The sequence below is a fragment of the Drosophila rhopaloa genome, unplaced genomic scaffold (genome assembly GCF_018152115.1).
Source record: "Drosophila rhopaloa isolate 14029-0021.01 unplaced genomic scaffold, ASM1815211v1 contig_167, whole genome shotgun sequence".
Classification (NCBI taxonomy): domain Eukaryota; kingdom Metazoa; phylum Arthropoda; class Insecta; order Diptera; family Drosophilidae; genus Drosophila; species Drosophila rhopaloa.
Genome location: NW_025335047.1, coordinates 8,886,688 through 8,911,760, shown reverse-complemented (window position 1 = coordinate 8,911,760; position 25,073 = coordinate 8,886,688). Strand labels below are relative to the sequence as shown.

Sequence of the window (25,073 nt, the reverse complement as noted above, 5' to 3'; positions counted from 1 at the left end):
AGTCAAGTGGCCCATAAATTGTTGGCCAAGTTTTCACGGTGCCCGCCCACTTTTCGTTGCGCTGCTTTGACAACGGCAATTACCTTGAACTTTTCGCCGGATCGCCGGAGCCTAACCTGCCATATCAACAACAACAAAAAAAAAAACGGAGAATTTATTTGTATTTTTGTATATTTTTCGGTTCGCCATTGCCAGCGGGCTCATATATTTTTGGCCACTCTGTGATCTCCTCCCGTTTTGTCAGTTTAATTTTTGGTTTAGCTCGCGTTTCGCTTTAAATGAACCCAAATTGCTGGCCCATTAGCTTCGGGCTGCTCCATATGCATATATGTAAGCCCGAAGCAATTTCTGTATAGTAAATCTACTTTATTGGCAATCGTTTGCATTTTGAATATATATTTTTGCCATCAATTTCGGCCTTTAGTTACTGACATTTATTTTTTGGCCGCTTTATGAGACCGTAACTCGTAATTGTTGAGTGCACTTTATACTGTCAATGCTTAGCACAAAACAATTTTCGGGGCGACTGAAGGTTTCCATCAACAACTCAATAAAGGAAAAGCCTTGTTAGCAATAGGACTTATTGGGCCCTTTGATTGGTTATATTTTGGCAGCTGATCGATAGTTATTGTGCATTTGCAATGAGTTTATCATGCAATGGCAAAAGTTTGCCAATAAATGGCCATCATATGTGGATTTTCCTGACTTGTTTAATGCTATTATTGTTTGATAAATGTTTGAGTTGATAAATACAATTATTTAAGGACTTGCTTCCATTTAAGATCTTGCTTTTCTTTATTTATTCACTTTGTTATTTATTTTTTAAGTATTAAACAATTAAAATTAAGCTATACAGTTGACAAATAATTTACATGAAATTAAAGGAACACAAAATAGCGGAGATAGCTGTTTAGTTACTACTTTTCCCGCTCCCTTTCCCTCTCCCTCGACTTCTCCCGCTCCCTCTCCCTTTCCCTTTCCCGCAGATATAGTTGCTGCTGCTGGATGAAGTGTTGCTGCTGCTGCTGGTGTTGCTGCTGCAGATGTTGCTGGTGCTGTTGCAGCAACTGATGCTGCTGCTGCGGACTGAGGGTGGCTGCATCCCCCGGATTTTGCTGCTGTTGCTGGAGGAACTGTTGCTGGTGCTGGGCCAATTGCTGCTGGAATTGCTCCCGCAGTCGCTGGTGCTCCTCCGCATCCATTTCGCTGCCATAGTCATCCATATCGATCACTTCGTCCTCGTCGTCCTCCTCGATCTCGTCGTCGTCCTCCGGATCCTCTGCGTCCTCATAGCTATGCTGCGATCCATCGTGCTTGGCATCGTCCTCCCCATCGCCACCCCCTCCGCCTCCCGAGGAGCTTCCCTTGTTGCTCTTGGTGTCGCTCCCGTCGCCCCCTCCTGCTGCATCCGCTTGTGCTTGGTGCGACGGTTCTGGAACCACACTTTCACCTTTTGGAGAATAGAAATGAGGGATAAATGGTTAGAACATGGCAAAATTTTTGGTATATCTTATAATAAGAAATTAATAGAGCTTAAAATCTTGTCTATTAAAAAACTATCTTACTACCTTCTTTGATTTGATTTACAAGATTTTATTTTTAATCAAAGCATTAAATCTAACATTAATAATAGCGTGCACTTATATATGAGATAGGCACAGGTTATCGTCAACTCAACTGATGGCCAAAATTTCGAAAAAAATCCAATGGAGTTTCGGTTTTTTTGTCAAAACTCTGATAAATAATCGTCAAATATTGGATTGCCATATCTCGTTGAATTCGTTATTAAATTTCCAATCAAGTGGCATTCACAGCTAAAAATTTTAATTTTGGTCCAATTCAGCAAAAAAATACAATGTAACCCCTTATAAAAAATTCAAAAATCCATAAAAAAATAAATTTCTCCAATTCAACCTGAAATGGATATTTTAGGTCCTCAGCTGCAACACAAAGTCATTCGTTTGGCTGTGCGACGTATTTTGCCTAAGTTAGAACCAAATCCCTTATATAATGACTCAAGGGATGGATCCTAAATGGTATAAAACCATCATTTTACAAAAAGACAACGAATTATAATTTATATTTGTATTAAAAACTGAATATTTTCATTTTTTGGATATAAATAACATTTAAATGGAGTAAAAAGAACTTTGATCGTTAAGAATTGGACTCGATTTAAAAGTGAGTACCTAATAAATTCCAAATATTTTTAAGCTTGGTGTCTACCATTTCAATGGCCATCATATTGTTATTCCTTCTATGTTAACCCCCATTAGGTAGAAATATTTTCCCTAGTGCACTTGCAGGAAACAATTGAGCTTGGGGTAGCTATTTTGTGGGAGGGTCCTTAACCCTTCGATTTAGCTTTTGTTTTTCCGTTTTTTTTTTGGCAAGTCGTAAATAAATTTAACGAGTCTTTTAATTCTATTTACGGCCTGCCTCCCAGTTATGCCCCCGAGGGTGAAAAGTCAAGTGCCACTGTTAACCCTATCCCCTGCCCGTTCCGAAGCGCTAATAACTCAGTAACTCCGGCACTTCTTGGGCTAACGACCAGACGACATGCAATCACTTAGCCCCTAGCCAAAGGGGTTGAACTGGGGGTGCTTATTGAATTTGATGCGCATTAAGGGCTGCCACCCAAGCCCAGTGCAGCCCATCTCACCTGGGTTTCGGTCAGGCTGAGTCCCTGGGCCAACTGCTTGCGCTCCGCCCCCACCACGTAGTGATTCCCCTCGAAGGCGTGCTCCAGTTTGAGCAGCTGCGTCGGCGAGAAGGCGGTGCGAACGCGTTTCGGCTTGCGGAATGGCTGGAACAGGAAATCTGCAAGAGATCGGGAAAGTGAGTTCAGTTTAATAGTTGCTTTAATGGGTGTCCCCTTGGGGAAACACTGCCTAGCCACAACAAAATATCTACACTTTTATAAATAAAAAAATAAAATTTTTAACTGTTAAGCCTCAAATGTATTTAAAATGAAATCTTAAACCTATAATTTATTTTACAAGTTTTATACAGCATACGCTATACATTTTTATTTCTACTAATTTTCCTAGTAATAAAAAGTTAATCGGCAGTTTGAAAAGAGATAGCATGTTAATTGAATCTACTGAATTAATGACAACATAAATTAACTATTGAATAGACTCTTATAACAATTTTCTTAAAAAATATTCATAAATCATGATTTATCAGCAATCTAAGAAGAGATGTTTATTAAAACCCGAAAGTTAAACCGTAACTATCTAAAATACTTAGTAAAATGCATAGTATTTGAAAGCATATTAAGCACAAATATCATTATTTATTTTTAGGGTTTCAGTAATATAATGGAATAGTCTTTGGGTCTATAATGTGATTGCAGCTATATTTATTAGCTATATGGATGTTTATATACCGCATCTGGCAACAAGAGGATCTCAAGCTCCGCTGGTGGCTCTGCCAATTAGATGACGTTGTGCCTCAAATTGTTGATTATGAATTCCGCGAATGCCGCGAGCAAAGATGCCGCACACTGGCCACTCACATGTTGCACACGCTCATTACAAAACAATAAACAAATTTCCAGACATGGGCCAGCAAACACAAAGGCTTCTGGTTCGTGCCGCTGTCGGCGCTGTGTGTTTGGGCCATGTCCCAGAATCGCTGATAAGGCCAAAACAATTGGCCCGGCCAAGACTGGGCTGGCTTTCTTTCCTTTAGCCTGGACGCCAAGCCGAACACTTTAGCGCGCCTAAAAGCCGCCAACGACGCCTCTTTGGAGGACCGAGGACCCATTGTTCTTCCTTCCAGCCGGCACAACGTGATATTTTGACGTTTATCACGATTTCTGGAAGCCCAGATCCCCATGCCCACCTCCATCTCCAGCTCCTCCGCGCAGCCAAGTCCCACTGCCGCTTATGCGGCTGCGAGTTAACAAATTTTCAATTGAGCCACAATTTGAATATTGATATGAGGCAGGGGCTACTGTGCGAGATGCAGCTGAGATTTCTGACGGTGCAAAGGAATTTGTTTGGCGAAAAAATAATGGAATACAGTGGAACTTGACCAAATAAATAATTGAAATATTAATGGACTTTTATAAAGGATTTATTTCTAACAGGTGGATAACAATTAAATGTAGGGAGGTCAATGAATTGATTTTAATATAATTTAAATCCTCATATTTGCGGAGGACAAAAATAATATAAACAGCTTAAGCAATTTCTGTCACACATTGGTTAACCAACTCAGTTTTCTGAAAAGGATATGACTTTTTGTGACAAACATTTATTCCTGTACATTCTTTGGCTGTCATCTTAAGATGCCTGGCCTTATTTAACTGAAAGTCTGATCCCCTAACCTAACCATTCTTTCTTAGACTTGTTGTGATATAATTTAGTGAATAAGCCTAAGCCACAGGATCGTCTGGTACCCGCAAGGTGTGCCAATTACAAAATCAATATTGACATAGTAGAGTCGAATCGATTTCGGCGGCAGGAAGTCCACGCAACACAACAACACAGAAGCTAAGCCACTGGGAAAATAAACAGCTAATAGAGAAAGGCAGGCGAAAGGGCGCGAAGCCATTAGATACAAGATACAACCCCAGAAATGTATCTTGTTAGCACTGTCGGGCTGGAAAAACAATAAAGGGCCCGGGTGGAAGAGGGTTCGGGATAGGGAACGGGAATGGAATGGGAACGGGAACTTGTCAATTCGACACTTCATAAATGCAGCCTCGAACCATTGATGGCCATGTATCTGTGTATCTGACAGATGCAACTGACTGACTGCGTGCCTGGTTTTTGCTATGAACTTGACAAACGATTGCCAAGAGGAAGCCGCAGCATCCAGAGTGATCTAGTTCTGTTTTTGTTTTTTACAGTCCGCGGCGATCGCTTGACATTTGTTACATTTGACAGCTAACAATGTAGCTACAAGATACACGACTGCCCAGCGCCTTAGAAGAAGCTGTATAATTGATAATGCCGCCGCTCACAATGGCCACTTAATTATTTTTTCTCTGCCTTTTTTCTAGCTCTGCAGCAGCAGCTCTCAATGAAGTGTGTGTATTTATTTTTTTATATTTTTTTTTTGGTTCGGGGACACAAAGGAAACCGCCGTGCGAAAATACGCGCAATTGACAATTAATTGATGTGTCCGCTCTGCTGGCCATGTTGTTGGATTTGCAGTGGCTCACACCCTTGTCAGCTGTCATTTTTTTAGATGTACTTCGTACCTTATTTTTTTTTTTTGGCCCATGATGGAAGTGGCGGGACGATCGATTCGTTTCGTTTTCGTTTGTTCGACTGTCCTGGCCTTTTTGTTCGCCTTATTATTTATCACTTGTGTGCAATTGTATTTGCTTTCTTTTTTATGGAGTTAGGGCTTAATTTTTATGCTCTCATGATTTTTTCATTAATTTATTGCATTCCTCGAGTGCCCCGCGTCCGAGGACAATGACTCGGAATCGATAATTGAAATCAAATGATGAGACAGTCGGGGATGTTGTCATGATCGATTTGACGGGAATTGCCATTTGCAGTTGGGATATATGAATGGGATTTTGTGGGTTTGTTGGGATAATGGTTTTGAACGGGGGTAAACAAAATTTAATTGATATAATTGAAGTTACTACTTAGATGGGTCAAGAAATAACATGGTGAATTTCGATAAGGTATTCTTAGATCTGATTATAAGTCCAATAAGTATGTATTTTTAAAATACTTAATTGTGAAAACTATATATTATAATCATTTTTTTTTCTTTAGTAATATGAAGCCGTATCCTTTTTTCTGATTAGCTACGAAATAAAGTCACGTACCAAATAGTTGCAGTTATTAAATAAGTGACTAGTAAAGTTTAGCCAATATATGTACCAATATGGTAGGCTTTTGAACCAGTTTTGCTATCAAATATAGTAAAAGGAATTTGTTTTTTCCAGCCACTAATGTATTGTTCATATAGAAGGTTAATTTTGTTGATAAACTAGTTGTACTGGAAGCTAATGAATAAAGTTTTAAAATGTCTTTCCCTCTGAGAGTTTAATCAATATATATTAATTTAAAATACAATGTAATGAAAATATTGTATTCAACATTGAATTATAAGAAGACACAATGCAGTTTTTCCGAGCCTTCAATAATAAGGATCTCAAGCTGGTTGATGTTACCCTTTTCCTAGAACTTCATCAGCTGCATTAGAGGGCCACACCCAGAAATTGCAGCACGTGCAACCTGAATTGAGTTACTGACTCATCATCACCGCTATCGCGATGATCCCCATTATCTTGTATACCAACCGCCTTAAAAAAAACAAACCCCTGTAACCTGGCATTAGTCACACGAGTTACGAAACAAACGAAGACGAAAAACATTTACAATTAATGAAATCGTTATGCGAAACATTGACATTTCACGTTCATAAATCAAGCGAAAATTACAGGCAGCGCGGAGAAAAGTGAGAAAAACGAAGGAGAAGTCGAGCGGGAAATGGGAAAAGGGAGAAAATAATGAAACGGCGTACAACATAATTAAGGCGTAACGGGGATATACGTACACTTGGGCAGGTGAAAGGCGTGTGAGTGTGCCGAAAATTGTTTTTATATTTACCCGGTAGAAAAAAACAAAAACGAGCAAAACAACATGGCCTGGAAATTCAAATGGTAATTATGAGAGCAGCGAATGAAAAAAAGTTGTTAAAGCGTAATAAATGACAATGTTTTTGAGATGCGCTTTGCGGTTGCTCTTCGTTTCTATCTCTCAGTTTTTTTTGTTCTTCGGTTCTTGGCTTGGTTGCCCCAAAACCTCAATTAAAAACGCATTAACATTTCACTGGTTGCACTTTTCGTACGTTACACATACGCCGCATGGGCCCGCCATATCAAGAACTGGCGCCGTCTGTTGGCCATTAATGGTAATTTTGAAAAAAAAGAAGAAAAAAACAAATACACACATGGCTGGCCATTTAGGTACGCTGCTTGACCTAACGATGTGTGTAATGTTGTTTAAACAATTTAATTAAAATGTAATTTGTTTGGAAATAGTTATCAAAATGGGTTTGGTTCGCCTTTCTCTCTCTCCTTCTCCTTCTCACTCTCACTCTATCCCCGTCCTTGTCGCTCTCCCTCTGATGATGATGAGTCTGATACACGTCTAATTAACTTGTAATAAATGTTTGCCATTTGCTTATTTAACTTTAATTATATGGAGCCGCGCGGCAACAACAGCGATAACTGAATAATTGCTTGATTGAGGTTCTCTCCACTATTATATAATGGCGATGGAAAAGGGGTTCAAATATGAGTTTTAGGTGTGGTTTCTTTCCCTCTTTGGTTCACGGCACTCAACGGCCATTTGAAACGGCCATAATGACTAGAAAAAACTCTCTTAAGCGAACCATATTCAAAACTTACTTAGTTTATTATGGTGAATATTTTAAATATAGTGCATTGAATTTCTCAAATGGTGTCTAAGTAATAGTTTTATAGAAAAACAAGAGAGAACGCTATAGTCGGGTGCCCCGACTATCAGATACCCGTTACTCAGGTAAAGGGAGTGCGAGGGAGATGGAGATAGAAACTTTGATCACGCATAACTTTTTAACGAATGGTCCGATTTGAAAAATTTCTTCTACATTTCGATAGGTATTGATAAACACAATAAAACTGCATTTTTACTTTTCCGAAATATTTAAATTTTTAAAATCGTATATAAGCGATTGTGGGCGTTAAAGGGGGCGTGGCACCTTTTTGAAACAAACTTGCGCTGCGTAGGAACTCCTAAAATCTACATGCAAAATGCCAATCTTCTAGCTTTATAGTTTCCGAGATCTCAGCGTTCATACGGACAGACAGACGGACAGACGGAGAACGGACAGACGGACAGACAGACGGACAGACGGACATGGCTAGATCGACTCGGCTAGTGATCCTGATCAAGAATATATATACTTTATAGGGTCGGAAACGCTTCCTTCTAGCTGTTACATACTTTTGCACGAATACAATATACCCTTTTACTCTACGAGTAACGGGTATAAATATCTCTAAAATATTTTTGTGGTATAAATGGTTGCCTATTTTATATTTTCTTCTCCGAATTTTTGAATTCATTTATGTGTTTAAAATTTAGATTATTTCGGATGATAATTGCTTAACTATATAAAAAAAACCTTTTAGGAATTTAATTTTATTAATTCAAGCATGGAAATATTCAATTATAAAAATTTGAATTACTGCCATAGCAATTATCATAAACTGCATAAGGTATTTCATTACTTTTGAAGTATTCCTAGTTAAATAAATATATCTTAATTGATAAATTTGTTAATTTACATTAATTTTCAATTTCTCACTTTTAGAAATCGATTTGTAACGAGCGCACGTTAAAACTTCTTGCTAAACCGGTTAATATTCCGTTACCGGTTAGGTTATTAAATGTTTTTAATATTTTAGAAGAGGCATGTGGTTTAAGTATGCGTTTTGGTTAAATTTTTAAAAGAAAAACTTTAAACTACATTTTAAAAAACATTTGGAAAATATAACGAATATAAAATTATATTTAGCAACTTTCGAAAGATATATTTTTAAGCGAACATTCTAACCACATTTGAATAGGCAATTCATTGATTTACATTGATAGTGGAAGTACTTACTGCCCGGAAACCGTGGAAAAATGCGTCCGTGTCGACTGAGCAGCCATGGATACAGCGGATAACTATCGCGGATCAGGTGCGGAGCACTCCCAAAGGGGTGATGTCCGTGGGGCGGCGGATGTCCCGGATGCGGTCCGCCCGGAAAAATCCCCATCGGGATTTGGCCAGGCGGCAGATGCGGATGCGGACCATGTGGCGGTCCAGTTGGCACGGGCGGATGCTGTTGTTGTTGCTGCTGCTGCTGCTGGTGGTGATGGGCCAGTGCAGCGGCCATTTGGAACTGGGCGGCAAGGAACGGGGGCGGCGGCGGGTGCGGTGGACCCGCCATTCGCACCGCCATCTGGTTCGGTGAGGTGCGGTTCTGGATTAAAGCTAAATTCGGCGCCGGCAAGGGCATCGGACGGATGAGGGTTCCAATAGGAGCGGGTGGATTTCCAATCGACTGGGATAAGTCCCCCGATTTTGGTGGACTGGGAATCCCCGCCGCTGGAGGATTTCCACTGCCATTCGGAGGCGTTGGCGAGCGGCTGACCGGTGATCTTTGTGGACTTCGCGATCGGTCCAGCGAATCCCGCCTCCGGCAGTATATATATCCTCTGGGCGTTCTCCGTCCGCTGTTGTTGGTATTCGTCGGCGAGGCGGGACTTTCGCTGCGCGGCGGCGGCGAGGATATCACACTGACCCTCAATGGAGTCGATCTCGTCGAGGATTCGCCCACGATCGAGTCGATGCTGAAGGCCAGCTTGGGCTTGCTGCCCACTGCGGAAGCGGAAACTGAGCTGGCAGAAACGGAAGTGGAGGTCGCGGCCATCGAGGAGCTGCTGCTGACAAAAGGACTCGTCGGCGCCATGGGCAGCATGTTGAACGTTTGCCGGCCGCAGGTGACCATTTGGTAGGGGTTTATGCGATTTAAAAATTAAATAAAACACTGTCCACTCCTCAAGTTCGAACTTTACCAATTCGAAGTCTCTGTAAGTCGAAGTAGATTATAAAACACTTATAATCAATTATATAAACCGAGTTTTCGTTTTCTAATTTAATCAAAATTGGCTGAATTCCTAATTGAAATAGTTTATATTTTACTTTTCAAGAGAAGATCTGAACATATCTGATTTAGAATCAAAAAAGTAATAATTTTTAATTACGCCAAAATCGGCCGAAATTGCATTTAAAATCGGCCTAAAGTCAATTTTAGGATAATTTTAATATTATCGGAAACAAACGTTAATTTTTTTTTGCGTTTTAAAGCTCTGAGTTTAGAAGTTCATTTAAATATGAATGTATATTTATAATAGAATTTTCTGATATTTTTTTTAAAATTGCGCTAGTTTTAGACACATTTTCTTTATTATCAATTGTTGCGCAGCCAAACTTGATCAGAATCGGAAGCGGAAAAAAGGGTGTATTGATCGAGCTTCGAACCTTTTTAATGGTTTCAGTGGTTGAGGCTATAGAAACACGGTCAAACGGGGGTTACTCCTCGTAGTTACTAGATAATAGATAAGCACACACGCACTGTTTTTTAGATCAGATAGCTATGGCTATGGCGTTGTATCTGCGATGCTCCAGCGGCTGGTTGGCATCCGTCGGCGATTGACATTGATAAACTGGAGCGGCGACGACGCGGCGATTGGAGCGTGACCGTACCGCTTCGATGGACGATTGACGGCGGCGATTGACGGTGGCGGTACGGATAACGGTACGCGGTAACGAAACGATTGCGGTGGCCGCGCTGCGATGATGATGAGCACTGTCAACGCCATTAGCATTATGGAGCGTCTAAAGGCGTCTAATTGTTGGTGTTGGCTCTTCTCCACCGCTCGCCCTCTCTCTCGCTTTCTCGTTCCCTGTTCTCCCTCTCCGTCTCTCTCTCTTGTTCTAAGCGGGGGCGTCGGCGAATCGCTGCGTGGCTCTCACGCTGAGCGTTTTGGCTCGAGTGTCGCGATGGAAAGCCGCAAAAAGCAAGTGGGGCCAACGTTGCTTCTTCTTCCGCTTCTGCTTCCAGTGGGAGCCGTGTAGCAGGCATCTCGCTTGCACGTGTATCGTACTGCGCTTGCGCCGAAGCAGTGCGGATATAGTCTAGCTGGCATTCCAAAACCTGCTCTGCTCCAAGTGGAGCCACCTCCTCTCTCGCTCGCTCTCCCGCTCTCTGAGTGGGTGTAAGTGTGTTTGTGTGAGGGGCCAAGTTCTCTCTCTTTCTCTCTCTTACTCTCTTGGCCATTTTTCGCACCAGTTTATGACAGCGAAACAAACAATTTGCGCTAAACAAAACAGCATCATTAAAGCGTTTGTGGTTTTAGTGCCAAGCGGGTTGGCCAGCTTGATGGGGCGTAGAGAGGGGGAGGTGGGCAGGACATTGGAACAGTGGATAAATAGCTGTATTTTTAAGGTTCTTAACATAAATATTATTCCTTATATGAGCTCTAAATTGATATTTAATGCCATTTTCGAAGGCTTTTCAAGTAATTTGTTGATATTTCTCTTTTTAAAAGCACTCCTTATTGACATCAAAGAAATTTTAAATTTAATCTACACAGCCAAAATTCAAAAATACTTTTTAAACATACATAAATCTTGTTTTTTTCGACTCCACTGTGCATCGGAATCAACGTCATCGCTTATATGGCTTAGACGCCCCGTCGTCAGTGCTGGCTTTAACCCCACCACCCCCCGGTCCACTGGGCCCCCCTCTCCACCCATGGCCTTACCACCATTCTGAATTGGCTCGAATTGGCATCTGCATCATGTTGGTCGAAAGCATTTGGACATGAAAATGGGCGGTAACTTGGTTTCTACACCTTCGGCGGGATGCAACTGCGATGCCGGCGCACACTCGCAGCGAGTATCTCACAGATACTCTGCTTTTGTATCTGTATCTGTATCTGGTCATCCTCATCCTCATCCGCCGGCTGTGAGTTGTGAAAATAAACACCTCGTTAAAGATGCAGGAGGAGGCATAAAACATGCAGCGCCAACGTCGCAGACTTCTCATAGGTAAATACATACGAGTCCAGCCCCCCTCCTCCTCTTTTGGCCATGAATGGATGTTGGCCGAAAGGAGCCGAGAGGTTGGCAAATAAATTGACGTGCGCTTGGCTGGATTTGTATGCATCTAGATAAGGCCGGTTGTCGATGGGCCAGCAGTTTTGCTGCCGCAGATGCACCCGAGAATCGAGTATCCGTATCTGTGTTCGAGTGTTTCTGTGAGTGTGGCACCTCTGGGTGCGGTAATTGTAATTGGTTTTTACTCTTTTTTCTCCTCTTTCTGCTCACGTTTCGGGATAAATCATTTAATTAGTCAGACAATGAGCTGGGAGAGAACTTTATGGGATGCTCCATCACTGCAAAAGGTTATCGATCGCCAATCAATGATTTTCGGGGCGTATTTTTTGGCATTTACCGCACTTGATATATGACCAGAAGGTGGGCCAAAAAGATAAAATGCTGCAAATGCCTGGTTTATCAGCTCGCGAAACGCGAGGTAACTTTTGGAAGTTTTTATTCGGTTTTTTTGAGAGGAAATTTATTTTAAGATATATTAAAAAAGATACCAACAACAGAACTACAAAATTATTCATTTTCAAAGTACCCAAAATTAAAAATATGTGACATTTCCCAGATTATAGTTATTAAAATATTTCGAGGGGCTCCATTAAAGATTTAAAATGTCTATTTTCGGTGTTATTTTCCATAAAGCCATTTAATAATTAAGCCTAGGCTATATTCTCCGGGGCATAAAGGTGCATCCGTCCACAAACTTAGCAATAACTGGACTTAACTTGTAGTGAAAACAAACAACTGTTAAACTAATTATTATATAAGCAACCAATAATATTTAAAGAGGTTATCCTAAAATACTATATGTTATTCTCCGATAAAAACATTAACGAAAACTAATCAAATAGGTGGCCTCTGCCATAAATGTCCTTTTAAAGGATTTAATAATTACGCCTGTTAATTCCACTTCAGTTTATCTGCTAATTATCCCTAAGTAACTAATACAATATTCTAGGAAGAAGAGTTGTTTTGCATTAAAGTAAACTAATTAAAGTCGCCTTAAATTAGGTTCATCCAGTGGAAGCACCCTCTTCCATACTCCATTTCACACTGATATTCGTCTGTCCCGGTCTCTCTGCATATGGGAAATGCAATCCACAAGAAGTTTCCATGTTCCACAGCCGGCGAACGAGATAAACCGACAGCTGTCGTTGATTGGCTGTTCGCAGTATCTGTGTGGGCAAGAGCGAGACAACAGTAGGTGACAGCTGCTAACAAGGGGTTGGACACTATCTTCCGTTGGAGTGAGCGGGAGGCATGATGCCAGAGGGAGAGAGGAGTGAGAGAGGGTGGGGGTGCCACAGCGTATAAATCCAATTCATTTAATAATTGCCAACGAGATGGAGCTCATTATCACGAGTACTTTGCACGGCTTTGCCAGATGCCAGCGGGGGTTATTTCGCAGGGTGGGGTGCCAAAGGGGGTTCTCAGTGGGTAGGCTACATTGTATCTGCATCTGTATCTGTATCTGGTTGGTTGGGACTCGATGTCTCCTTAACTCGGAGGGAATTTATTTCTACTTATACCAACACAATCGAATTTTGAGCATAAACTTCTTTTTTTTTTAAATACTCTTCAAAAAATTCAACTACTCGACTGAAAAAATACTCATTATCATTAAAATACTAAATAGACATTTTAATTCTAATCATAAAAAGAGTTTAAAATCAGTATTCACTTATAATTTTAAATTGATTCTGAACAGATACTTTGAGATAGCTAGATCTAGTCATTACTTGTATTATTTATTATTTATCGCCTTCTGACTTTTCAGACTATTTATATTAATGTGCGCTTTATTTATATCTTAAGAAAAACAGCAAGGAATTTCTCTTATCAGTAGATTTCCTAATCATTTTTTTTTGAATTCGTATCCCCACTTCTTTCCAGAAAATATTTAACAAAAATTAATTGTGCCGTTGAAGAATTTTGTGATAGTGCTTCAGTCCCCCGTAATCTTCCGCTTTTGCCCATCTGCCAGATGCATAGATACAGTATCTCAGAAACCGTATCCCTGTATCTGTGAGCGCCCTCGTCTCGTTAGCGTTTTTATTAGACGCGCAAATGGAAGCCCACGGATGCTGATGTTTCGGATGCCTGGGAAGTCTGAGCTGCGATGATGGCGACGGCTTTTCAGTGTCAATTAAAACAGCTTCCCGTCTGCATGGATTCCGTGTTGATCGAGGGTTAAGGGGTTTCGAATGGCGGCTGGGGGTTGGAGATGGATGTTTAGCGAAAGCATAATTGCTATAGGGGTTGGCCCATCCAGAAGTTTCCACCATCGACCAGCGCTTCGTGTTGACACAGCTAATTGGCTTTATTTGTTTTAATAATTGAGCGTTTTCGGCTGCAGCCATGGGCACTGATTTAATTAAAAATGTCCACTGAATATCGAAAGGGTTTCCTTCGCTCAATCATGACACTTTGTGTTTGTCTGGCCAAAATGTAAGCTTAAATTGAAATTAAAGAACGCGGATTTAAAACGATTAAAAATTTTGTGTGCGTTTATTAATAATAATACATAAGAAAAATCTTGAACCTAAAAATACTTGTTTATTTCAGAATTTATAAAGATAAAAAGTTCTATATGATATAAAAAAAACAATAATAAAATCATAAAAGGTATGAGTTAAATAGAATCGATTAATTGTTTTATTTAGGGTGATATCAAAAGTAATCTTTTTTAGAGGTATTTGCATTAAGTTTAGCTTATCACATATTTTCTGAGAGCGAAATTTAGCCGAAAAAGATAAAGACTTCCGTTTGGGCTAAGCGCTAGACTTAATAAAATTCCAATAAATATTTAACAACTATTTCGAATGCTTAGTCGCAGATCAATGATCAGTCGACGAGGATCAGGAGCGATCAGAAGATCGGCAGCAGAAGATCACGCAAATCCCCGAACTTAAACTAAGGGAAAGCCTGTGGAAATCCGCGGGATCTGGCCGTGAAAATGGCCGGGCATCTTGGCCCGAGGATCGGCGCATTCAATCCAATTATCGATGCCTCGAAACTGCCTTTGGAAACGGCTGACTCGTCTAAATTGTGGGCGGGTGGCGTGGCTTAGCCCAGGTAATTCACCCGTTCCCAGAAAGTGCGACAGGGACAGCTTCGACACGAGTGACAGAGAGGGAGAAAGCGGCAGAGCGGTCTGTTGATTAATTAAAATTTTGATCAGCTCGCAAACGAGGGCCATTATTTAATGAGTTTTTTATGAGATGCCAGGTGTGGCATGTTGCTTATTTACACGGAGAAAAAAGATAAGCATTATAAGTTTTCAACATGGTCACTACAAATAAGCCTTTTTAAAATAATTTAGCACTTGTATGTTGGTGTAATCTTAATTCCAATCCATAACAAGATAGTAAAACCTGTTATAATGAAAACTTCTTATTTAAAATGTTTCACATTTAGATAGATTACTTGATCATGTTTCTATATTGTTTGACACTTAAATATTATTAATATTAATTCATAAATTCGTTTTATGTTCACGGATATTATTAATTCATCAATTAAGGTGCTATTTTCCCCCAGTGTGACCAAGTGGGTGTGGCAATATATGGAATGGTGGGGATATGCCGATCGAGGCGCGACAACTGCCGCAAATTATCGCAAATTTGTGCGGTTCGTGGGATGCAAGCGAAATATTTTATTGCCTCATTATGCAAATGCGAATGGCTCTCGCCCAGTGGTGGGTGAGGAGTAGGTGGATCAGCGGGGGGTGCGGACAGCGGAAGACGGATCAGCGATTTATATGGCCAGGTAAAGCGGGCCCAAATTAGTTACGCCGGCCGCCGGAAAACCGCATTGAAATTACGCCAGGACCTGCCCGAGCTCGATAATTGCGGTAATGCCGATAATCTGTTTCTGACCGCTCGACCTTCGACATTCCACCCACGACCCTTTCCGCCCCTTAATCCCCGCGAACCAGCCCCTAATTGTTGGCCGGGCCGAAAGGATTCGTCCTGTTCCTGTCGCGCGCTCTAAGCAGCATCGATAATTGGATTAAATCGCTCTGGGCCAAGAAGATTTCGCGCTAGTCCCGCGCTGATCTTTGGATTTCCAGCATGGCTTTGAGGCGCACAAATTCCGAGTTAAGTTTGTGGATTTGCCGGCCTAAACACGCGCTGATCATGTGTCGTTTTGGTTCCCCGGAAAACAGCTACGCAGGATTCAGGATCCTGATCCCCCCGCGATCCGTTGGTCCTTTTCGCTGGCAATCCTATCCTAGACTAACTTCTCCCTGATCCCAAGCTGGCAAATCCCAAATATTTAGTTGCACTTATGGGGGCAATCGCACCATAACACCGGCTGGATCAGAACAAAAGCATATTGATTTATTTTCAATAACATAAACAATTAACTTTTCAGTAATATAAACCAAGAACAATTTGGTTACATACATTAAATTGTTAGTTAGTAAAAAATATTTAGAAATAGTAGATACATTGCTTAACGTTGTTAGTAACATTTTGTTATATATTAATTTATCCAATTACATTACCTATTGCGAAGTTAAAGTCAATAAGTTAAAGTTAATAAAAATAAATTACTTAGATAAACATATCGAGATGATTTTTAAGAAACTATTTTGGTTGCATGATTCTAAAAGTTATTTCGGGAGGCGTCATAAATTTCATAGATTTTGATTGAAGGAATATTTTTTGTAATTAATGAAATGATAAACAGACTTTTCACATTAGGCCAGGCACTTCAGAATTGCCATTAGACAAATGGCCAGCACATGTGAACGGGGGATATATCCCTCCCACATATCCCCCGATCCCATTACCCCATTCATCCTTAGACAAATCGCTGTTCATTAATATATTCACTCATCATTGCCCGCAAATGCACAAGTCATAATTGCAATTGCACTTTGACGGCGCTGATAGATACAAATGGCCGGCAAAACGCGCTCCCCAATAATTTCTCGATTTCAGCCCCTAGCCTCGGGTTTCCACCTCCTTCCCTGCTTTTCTTCGGGAAACGCCTTCGCGGAGTGGAAAATGTTGCGTGAAAATTACAAGCAGCTGTCCCAAGGAGAAGTTCCTTCGCCCAACAACAAGCGTGTCAAGCGTGGAAGGGGAAAAAAGGAGAAAGGGAAAGTACCCGAGACCACTGCACAAAAGACATTTGTCAACACCCCCCACTTAAGGCCGCAACTCCCCCGAACATGGCATTCCTATCCAGTTCAATATTTTGACGCTTGAAGTTCAATCTCAAAAGAGAAATGTTCTTTTTGCCTTGGCATGTAAATCATAATTCGTGGCGCACTGAGTGCAGTGAAAAAAAATTCGGTTACTAAAGTGGGTGTTATTAGATATATCACTTTGAAACAGTTTACAATTTTTGAAGCTCTTTTTTTTTTTTAAATCCTTTTGCTTAATATTCTACTCTTATATAAGTAAATATATTTTGTAAAGGTCTTAATCCTTTGATCATTATGACAAATATGAAAAATTAGAATACTATATCTTATATTTTAAATATACAAATTTTATTTTCTTTGAATTAAATAATTAGTCGTAAAAAAAATATTTTAGTAGTTCAAAATTGTGGTTTTTTCTGTGCACATTTCAGTTTGAATGATTTTCAGTTTTCAGTGCCCATATATTAATGCATTTGTATCTGCATTTGCATTTGAGGGTACATCTGCCGGTTGAAAGTGTTGATAGCTGCACTTAGCCGGCGGATTCAACTCGTTCGCGGCTAATTGGGTGCGAACGTGCGGCAATTAGTTGCACTTGGAATGGCTCACGAATGCAACAGCCAACAGCCAACGAGCAACCAGCTTCAAAATCCAAGCAACAGCTAAAAATCAGAGGCACGACATCGTGAGGCCGGCATCATAATCCCGTGGAGGCGCCATGCTGATCACCGATCCACCGAACATCGATCCACCAATCTTCGATCCACGCTGATCTTGCAGCGATTATCGACACACAAAAACGTGTAACGGTGCCGCTTTTCCCTTTTCCCAAAAGAAAGTGTCAGACAGTCTGTCAGTCCCTGATTTGGTTAGTCAATTGTATCTGTATCTCGACCCATTGTATCTCTCGATAATCAAAACTGTTAAGCTCTTTGGCGCCATCGAAGTTTTGTTTTTTCCCATGATTTATTTACGCACATGTATCTCATGGCTGTCCGTGCATCCCCCAAAATAAAAGCTCAGATACAGATACAATTAATTCATTTTCTTGTCTTCGACATTTACAAAATGTTTTGCTTAATTTGTTTTCTGCTTTTTGGGGGAGAAGTGGCCGATTTGTGGGTGTTGCTTGACAGTTTTCAGGGCTTGTCGCTCATTAGTCGGGCTTAACTGAGGCCAGCACACAATTATTCGAGGGGGAAACTCACTGGCAGAAAATGAGTGTGGCTCCACTCGAGCAAGTGGTTCTGCGGCGGAGTGGTTGAGTTCAGTGGTCGATTGGTGGTGCTTATTTCTTTGGGGGCGGTCGAAGCAATCAAGGCGAACTGTTTTTGTTCTGAAATGATGAGGGTTTCGGTGGGTGTGTTAACCGTTTCAATATTATATTGAATATTTTACCTGATACCATCTAACTCTTTTATAAAATGGAAATACATTTGTTATACATGTTAGGAATAAATATAGTTTCACAAGATCCAATTATATATATTTTTTTTCTTTATTTATAAGAATAAAAAAGATTTCGATCAAAAACAGCAGCTTTAACAACATTCCTTTAGTTCTTATATATGCATTACAATTTAGACTTGTTTTATTTAATATATTATTTATTTATTTTGTTTTATTTCAGTCTATTATAACAACTATATAGAGAATGAATATTGAGGTCCACTAAATCTTCTTTCAAATTTAGATGAATTGAAAAAGGTTGACTTTAATAGACATTTCAAATATCTTACATAAATAAATGACTGTCAACTATGCGAAATTCCCTTGCCCATTTTGTAAAGCAACCTAAATTCTTTTAGAAGTCATTATCGAGAGATCATTGTCTCCCAGACTTGCAACATTTCCTGACCGATCCGGACAGTTTCATTGTCACAGCCCTGGGGCTGATCTTTGACTCGGGTATTTGATGTTTTCCTACCGACTTTTGCTTTTTGCTGCCGTGTCAGTGTCACCGACTGGTATTATTCTTTCATTAGGCTGCGGGTTGTTGCAACTGCCCGACACTCGCCACTTGAATTCGGACTGGGATTTGCAATTGTACATACATATAGTGTAGTATGACCCGAACACGACTCGCAGACCTCATTTCTCCTGACAGCAGAGCCGCGAGCTGTGAAAAGTATCTCGGTGTGGAGCAATGGGTATGCAAATTATAGATCAGGTGCAACGGCAGTAATTGCTGCCATAATTGCAGCAAGTGGATTCGTTTGCCATATCATATACCCTCCAGTTATGAGCAGGTTAAACTGTTGCGTTTTCGTAGCCACTGGTTGGGGATTGCTTTTGTCCTGGCCATGCAACATCATCTGCATCTGCGATCTGAGATCTGAGATCTGTGATCTGTGCTCTCCCATCCCAGATCCATCTCATCTGGTCCAAATTGGAGCGGCAATTGCAGTTGCAGTTGCAATCTGCATGTGTAATAGAGTCAAGCCAACTAATTTTGCGGCAATTTGTGCTTGGGAAATCCATGCGGAATGGATAAACGGTGGCAGGCATACCGCTCTTAACCCGCTCTTGGCCCGCTCCGCACTTAACCCCCCGATGCCGGAGCACATGCAGGAATTAACGAATGATGGACAGACATTCGAGACGAGTAGAGCAACCTGCATGCCAACTGGGGGGCGATCTCTCTTTCTTTCGCTCCGATCGCTCGCTCTCTTTCTTGTCATGTTATTAGCAGCAATTTAAGCAAATAATCAGTGCAACTTGCCAGTCGAAACAGGGGCGTCCACTGAGAGGAAGGGGTGGGCAGGGGGCCAAAAAGGGGGAGGGGGCGGGTCAACGCGTGACTTGCAGGCAGACACATCACAAATTGCAGACAAGTGTGGTTCTTGATGCTGCTAGCCGAAATAAGCAGCCAAAGTCGGAGCCACATGCAAATGCCAGCGCCAGCATTAGTCTGCTACACTTAACAAAAATATTTTGATTTGAAATATTAACTTTAAAAGAAAAAATTATTTACAATTGTGTAACTTAGCAACAGGAGAGATTTTCATACTGTAGTTAATAGACCAACAAATATATTACATTTCTTAAGTTAGTCTTTTGAAACAAATTATTTAAATTATTAAATTTTATCAAATAAAATAATATAGGTTTGTCTTAAACTAAATATAAATTAAATAGGTATATAAACATTTTAAATTAATAATTCAAAAAACTTATTAGATGATGATAGATTTATAATAAAAGATATTTTAGTTATTTGGTAATATAAAAATATTTGGATAACTATTGGATTGTTGAATCAATCAAGAACAATTAAATTTATTATCTGTCAGTAGAGCTTTTGTAAATTAAAAATATTTATAGAAATTTTTATACTTTTAGCCCAGGAAGATAAAGTTATACATTTCACACTCAAACTTAGATTAATACTTCATTTTCCCAAGTGTAGTTAAATTTAAAATCAGAAAAGAGTGAGGGGAGCCCACAGATTCTAATGCTGAGTGGTGGCTTAGCTTTTTTCGGTGCTGGGTAATTTGCATTCCGTTGCGGATTGCAACTGTTGTTTTGCGCCTTGCGCCTCTCACGATCTTAGGATCTGAAAATGTGCAGATCTGCAGCTCGGCAATTTGGAACAGTTTGCTGCTAGTTTGTTGGGGCTGTGAGGCTGTGGGGCTGCTGGGGAGTTTTCACAGTTGATTTACCCGGATCGAGGTGGCTGGTAGATCGGTAGTTTTATTTACAAAAAATTAGCACAGCTTTTGCTTGTTTACGGGCCCAATCGAAGCCCGGCTCACGGACTTAAGTGCGACCCCGAGTCCAATTTCGGCATTTTCTGACTCTGAGGTGAGCGAGCGTTTTGGCTAATTTTCCAAATTGCTTTTATTAGGTTTCGTTTATTTGCATTTTGCGCTTTAATTTTATGGCTGATTTTCCCTCTCTAGACATTTAACCCTCTGCTGCCTTTGTTACGTCGTTGCGGTTTGTAATTGTGAGCGTTTATTTTTAGTAGTCTCGTTTTTATTTCTTGTTTTTTGTGTCTTGCCAGTGCGAAAATTAGCTGCCGTCCCTTTCTGCTTGGTTAAATGTTGCAATTTTCAAGTCGTAAAAAATTTAAATTTGTATTTAAGCTGAACACAAAGGCAAGAGCTGGCGAAAAAATTGCAATAAAACGCTTTGGATCTTATGCAATCCTTTTTTTCGGGAGGTTAGTTGGTTGGATAACCGCTGAAAGGTTTTGCTTTGATTTGCTCTGGCATTGGGCAACATTTGAAGAGGCGTGTTTTATCTTAAATGAGATCGCTCAAAAGCAAAAATGATTTCAGCTCTGTAATTGTTTAAAGGGGATTGGAGCTGATGCTGATGATTGAGCTATCTATGGAGTAATAATCGAGCACTGTTTGGCTTAAGATGAAAGTTAACTTAATATCTGGTATACCCTTGGTCCGATTGAAATTATTGCTTAACATTAATTAAATAAACTTTATTAGGTTTGTTCATTAAAATATCAAATTTTCTCATTTTTATTCTCTTTTAAGCATGTGGCTTCTTCCTATGAAATCTTTTCGATAAACTTATGCCACCTCCCGCTGCCTTCATCATCATCCTCAGTTATTTGACTTCTTTTTTATCGTTCATATGCAATCGCTTATCTCGGTGGCTCAATCAGTTAAATGCTTAGCCTTCCTATAATATTCCTCTTTCCCCGTTTATAAGAACTGTAGGCATGTAAATCAACACATAATAACATAATGCTTGATGCTGCAGTGATTGTGACTGGTTAACTGCACAGAAAAAAAATCAGTTTTAATTAAACCATATTACTTATGATGAAAATATAATTTTAAAAAGGTATGTAAAAATATATTATTTATGGATAACAAATGTAAGACAATTATTTGTATACATATGCAGGAAATATAAGTATATAACTTTATGCATTAAAATAAAGTGGAAATACTTTTTGAAGCTCCCCTTCTTTTACTTTTATTTTTGGCTTACTGGATAATTTATGCCAATATTTTTTTCCTGTGTAGCCTATGGCAGTCCGATCCGAAAGCATCAACATCAAACCAGAACTGAGGGCCAAAGTCAAACTCAGACTTGAAGCGCGTGCGCTGTGACTTAATTGCTGATTACAAATTAGCGATAACAGCGGAGGATAAATACGAGTCTAAGGAGGGGAAAATACAGAGCCCTTGGCAGTTAATTAAGACATTAACCACTGCCTGCAGACCGATTTCCCGGCAATCGATCCCGTGATCAGTGGCGAAGAAAAGCGCCATCGAAAATGGAAGCCCGGCCCAAATCGCTGACATCCGCCCACCTTGGCCAAATTGGAGGTGCTGGCCGCTTATCAGCGCCCACGTGTCGCCAGCCTGCCGCTTATTGTCGACCACTTTCCGGCCATTATTGCTCCGGCACTTGAACTTTGGGCTTGTGCCGCAATTACACCTTCCTCTTCATAAACGTAATTGTCACGCCGGAGTCATCGATTACCTTTCGGGCTTATCCGCTCGTCCATCGATCGACGGCGGAAGTTTGGCTGTCACTTTCGATCCGTAATTATGATCGTCGCCATATTCGACGCGCTCATAAAGTAATTGTCCCCACCACAAAATCACGGAGGTGTTCAATATTGTAAACAACTCATAATTAAAAATTCAGTGCGTAGCATACGAAATATTTTAATTATTTCCAATTCGAAGCGGGACAATTACTGGGTGGGTTCTTAGAGTATATTCGGGATTCGTGACTGCAATCAGGTAGACAAGAGGCAAAATACAAAAGAACACGAATTATATATGATGAGAATGGGTGAATGACATAATTGATAAGGTAAGACAGAATTTTCTGGGAATTTTAAAATATCTATTTTTTGAGGTAGTTCTTCTTATTTATATTTAGTAGAATTTTTAATTTAAAAGTACTTCTAATATTAGGCCAAATCAATTTTATATTTAAGTTCATGATCAATTAACTACCTTGAAAATCCAAAACCAATCTCTTGATAACCTTAAACCCGTGATAACTCAATTCCTATAAAGTGGCCTACACACACTTTTAGGCCTATAAAACACCATATGGCTGAAACCACAGAAGTAAGCCCCATTCCCTCGATCAGAACAGCCATAAAAATCAAAGAGCTAAACTCATTGGTAATTCGATATTTTCGCTGGATTGCCAACGAAAAACCAAAAACGATTTGCCGAAAAAGTCCAATCAAACCGGCGGGGGTCGATAAAATTTGCAATAAAATAAATTGCCGCCATAACAGCAAAAACTAAGACACCTACAATGTTGTGCCTTGGAATTCCCAGCCTCAGTTTCGAACTACAAAATAGGTGTAAGGCAATTTTCATTTTAGCGCCGCACATAAAACATTTTTTATGGCTTTAAAATCGGCGCGAAGTAAAAGTTACACTTTCGCAATAGAAAGCCGGCCAGCGGAATGGAACCAAGTTGAACTTCTTCTCTGGGGAGTGCTTCAGGCCCAAGTGCTAATGTTGCCGGCGGGTCATAAACCAAAAAATACACACTTTGTACCAGTCGCAACCCCTCGACAAATGATGCGCCCAGTTACAGTTACAAATCCACCCAAATCGGGGTCAGGATTTATGGCCAAAAGTGCAATATGTCTCCGGGAGGCGGGACGTCCACCCAATGAAACTGTCAAGACATCGTATTTTAAAACAAATGCGACGAAAGTAAATAAAAACTGGACCGTCTTGGATTTCGCACACGCAAAAGGTCATGAAGGTGGGGGGGTGGGGGTTAGCTTTTCGGACTGATGGTGGACAGAGGGAGGGGGGTTCCGGCCAACTGACATCTGTACATGACTTTGGTGGTGTTCAAAAGTCCAGCTGTGTGGGCAACACATCTCGGGCTCTCCGTCTTTTACATTACCTCAATTCGACAGCCATGGCGGCCCCTTGGGCAACTTTAATTGGATCGCTCGGAACCCAAGACCCCAAGACTTCCCAAACCCAACATCCCGACATCCCGGGCCTCTCGCTGCCATTAACCCGCTGCAATTGCAAATTTACGAGCCGGGCGTCAATTAAGTATCGAATTACAACTTGTTTAATGTCAATCTGTCTCGCCCGGTGCCAGTTACAGTGAGCTGTCCAACTATCCGTCCCCCCGTCTGCGTTTTTGAGTATTTTTCCCCCTTTAACCCATTGAGGCAGTGGAACCCTTAAAGCTAAAGACTATTTAAAATATGAAAAAAATAAAAACAAATTTTAATCACAATTAACTTAACTGCAAAGTGTTTTATTTAACAAAACAGGTAATGCCTTATAGCTTTTTCTTTCGTTTATACATTTTCCCTACTTAAATTAATTACTTACATTTCAGATATCATATATTTACCATTTCCCATCATGCATTTACATGTTAAGATTTTCTGAAATGGTTTAACTCTAGATTTTAAATTATAAAATGACTGTAAGTTAATTAATATTTTTACAGTACTCAAAGGGTTAAGAAGTAACCCTCTTTTGAAAGACTGTTTTCCTCGACCGATAGGGATCTCATTGGAGCTGTCAGAATTCGCATAATAATCGCACAAATTAGCTTGTCAGGCGAGCGGAGTGTTTAGCATGGCGGCAGCGTCACCTTGTCTGCTCCACTCCGTCCCCCTCCCCGAAAGACCCACCCACCCCTGACCCCATCTCCGCGCTAACCCCTCCCCCTTCCCTGTGGGTTAACCCATTAATATGCCACACCAGATCCAATCCAATCTAAAAGCGTGGGCTGCTGACAGTCGAGTATGCGAGTTTTGACAGCCCGTTGGCTACCATATAATATCGGCGGGTGAAAAACTTATTAACTGCATACATTAACATTCAATTTGAAGCGGCCATTGCTGCCCCTTTGTGACATTTGGCTGTGGATTCATGGGCATAAATCAAAAAACATCGAAGAAACCTCTCCGTTCGTTTATGAATTGACAATTGAGACAACACCAGGTGGGTTGGGCCAGGGGTTCCCCCCCTGCGTTTCTGTTGTCACGTTTGGGCTGTTAACGTGTCTCGGTGACCGATCGATGAGTGTGCGGGGTGGGGACACAGGGAGGGGGTGGATAAGGCTATCCGAGGGATCAGCGGGGACTTGGACGTATGATGCCGGCCGATCGACACTCGCACTTGTACAATTTTAATTAAACGCCACTGGTATTGATACTTTATCTCCTCCCATTCCATTCGATTTGTGTAAGCAGACACTGCACAAATTTGGTGGTCATTTTCGGATCTATTTAGATGTTTGT

At 40.6% G+C, this 25,073-nt stretch overlaps 1 protein-coding gene across 1 annotated transcript; it reads right to left on the bottom strand.

Moving 5' to 3' along the window:
* Positions 1–812: 812 nt before the first annotated feature.
* On the bottom strand, positions 813–10,166 carry LOC108054033 (homeotic protein empty spiracles). The gene is given in 5 exon segments (XM_017136781.2): positions 813–1,399; positions 1,402–1,450; positions 2,663–2,820; positions 8,632–9,600; positions 10,054–10,166. Coding segments are annotated over 4 exon segments (1,578 nt in total). The 5' UTR covers positions 9,521–9,600; positions 10,054–10,166; the 3' UTR covers positions 813–917.
* Between the last annotated feature and the right edge of the window lie 14,907 nt (positions 10,167–25,073).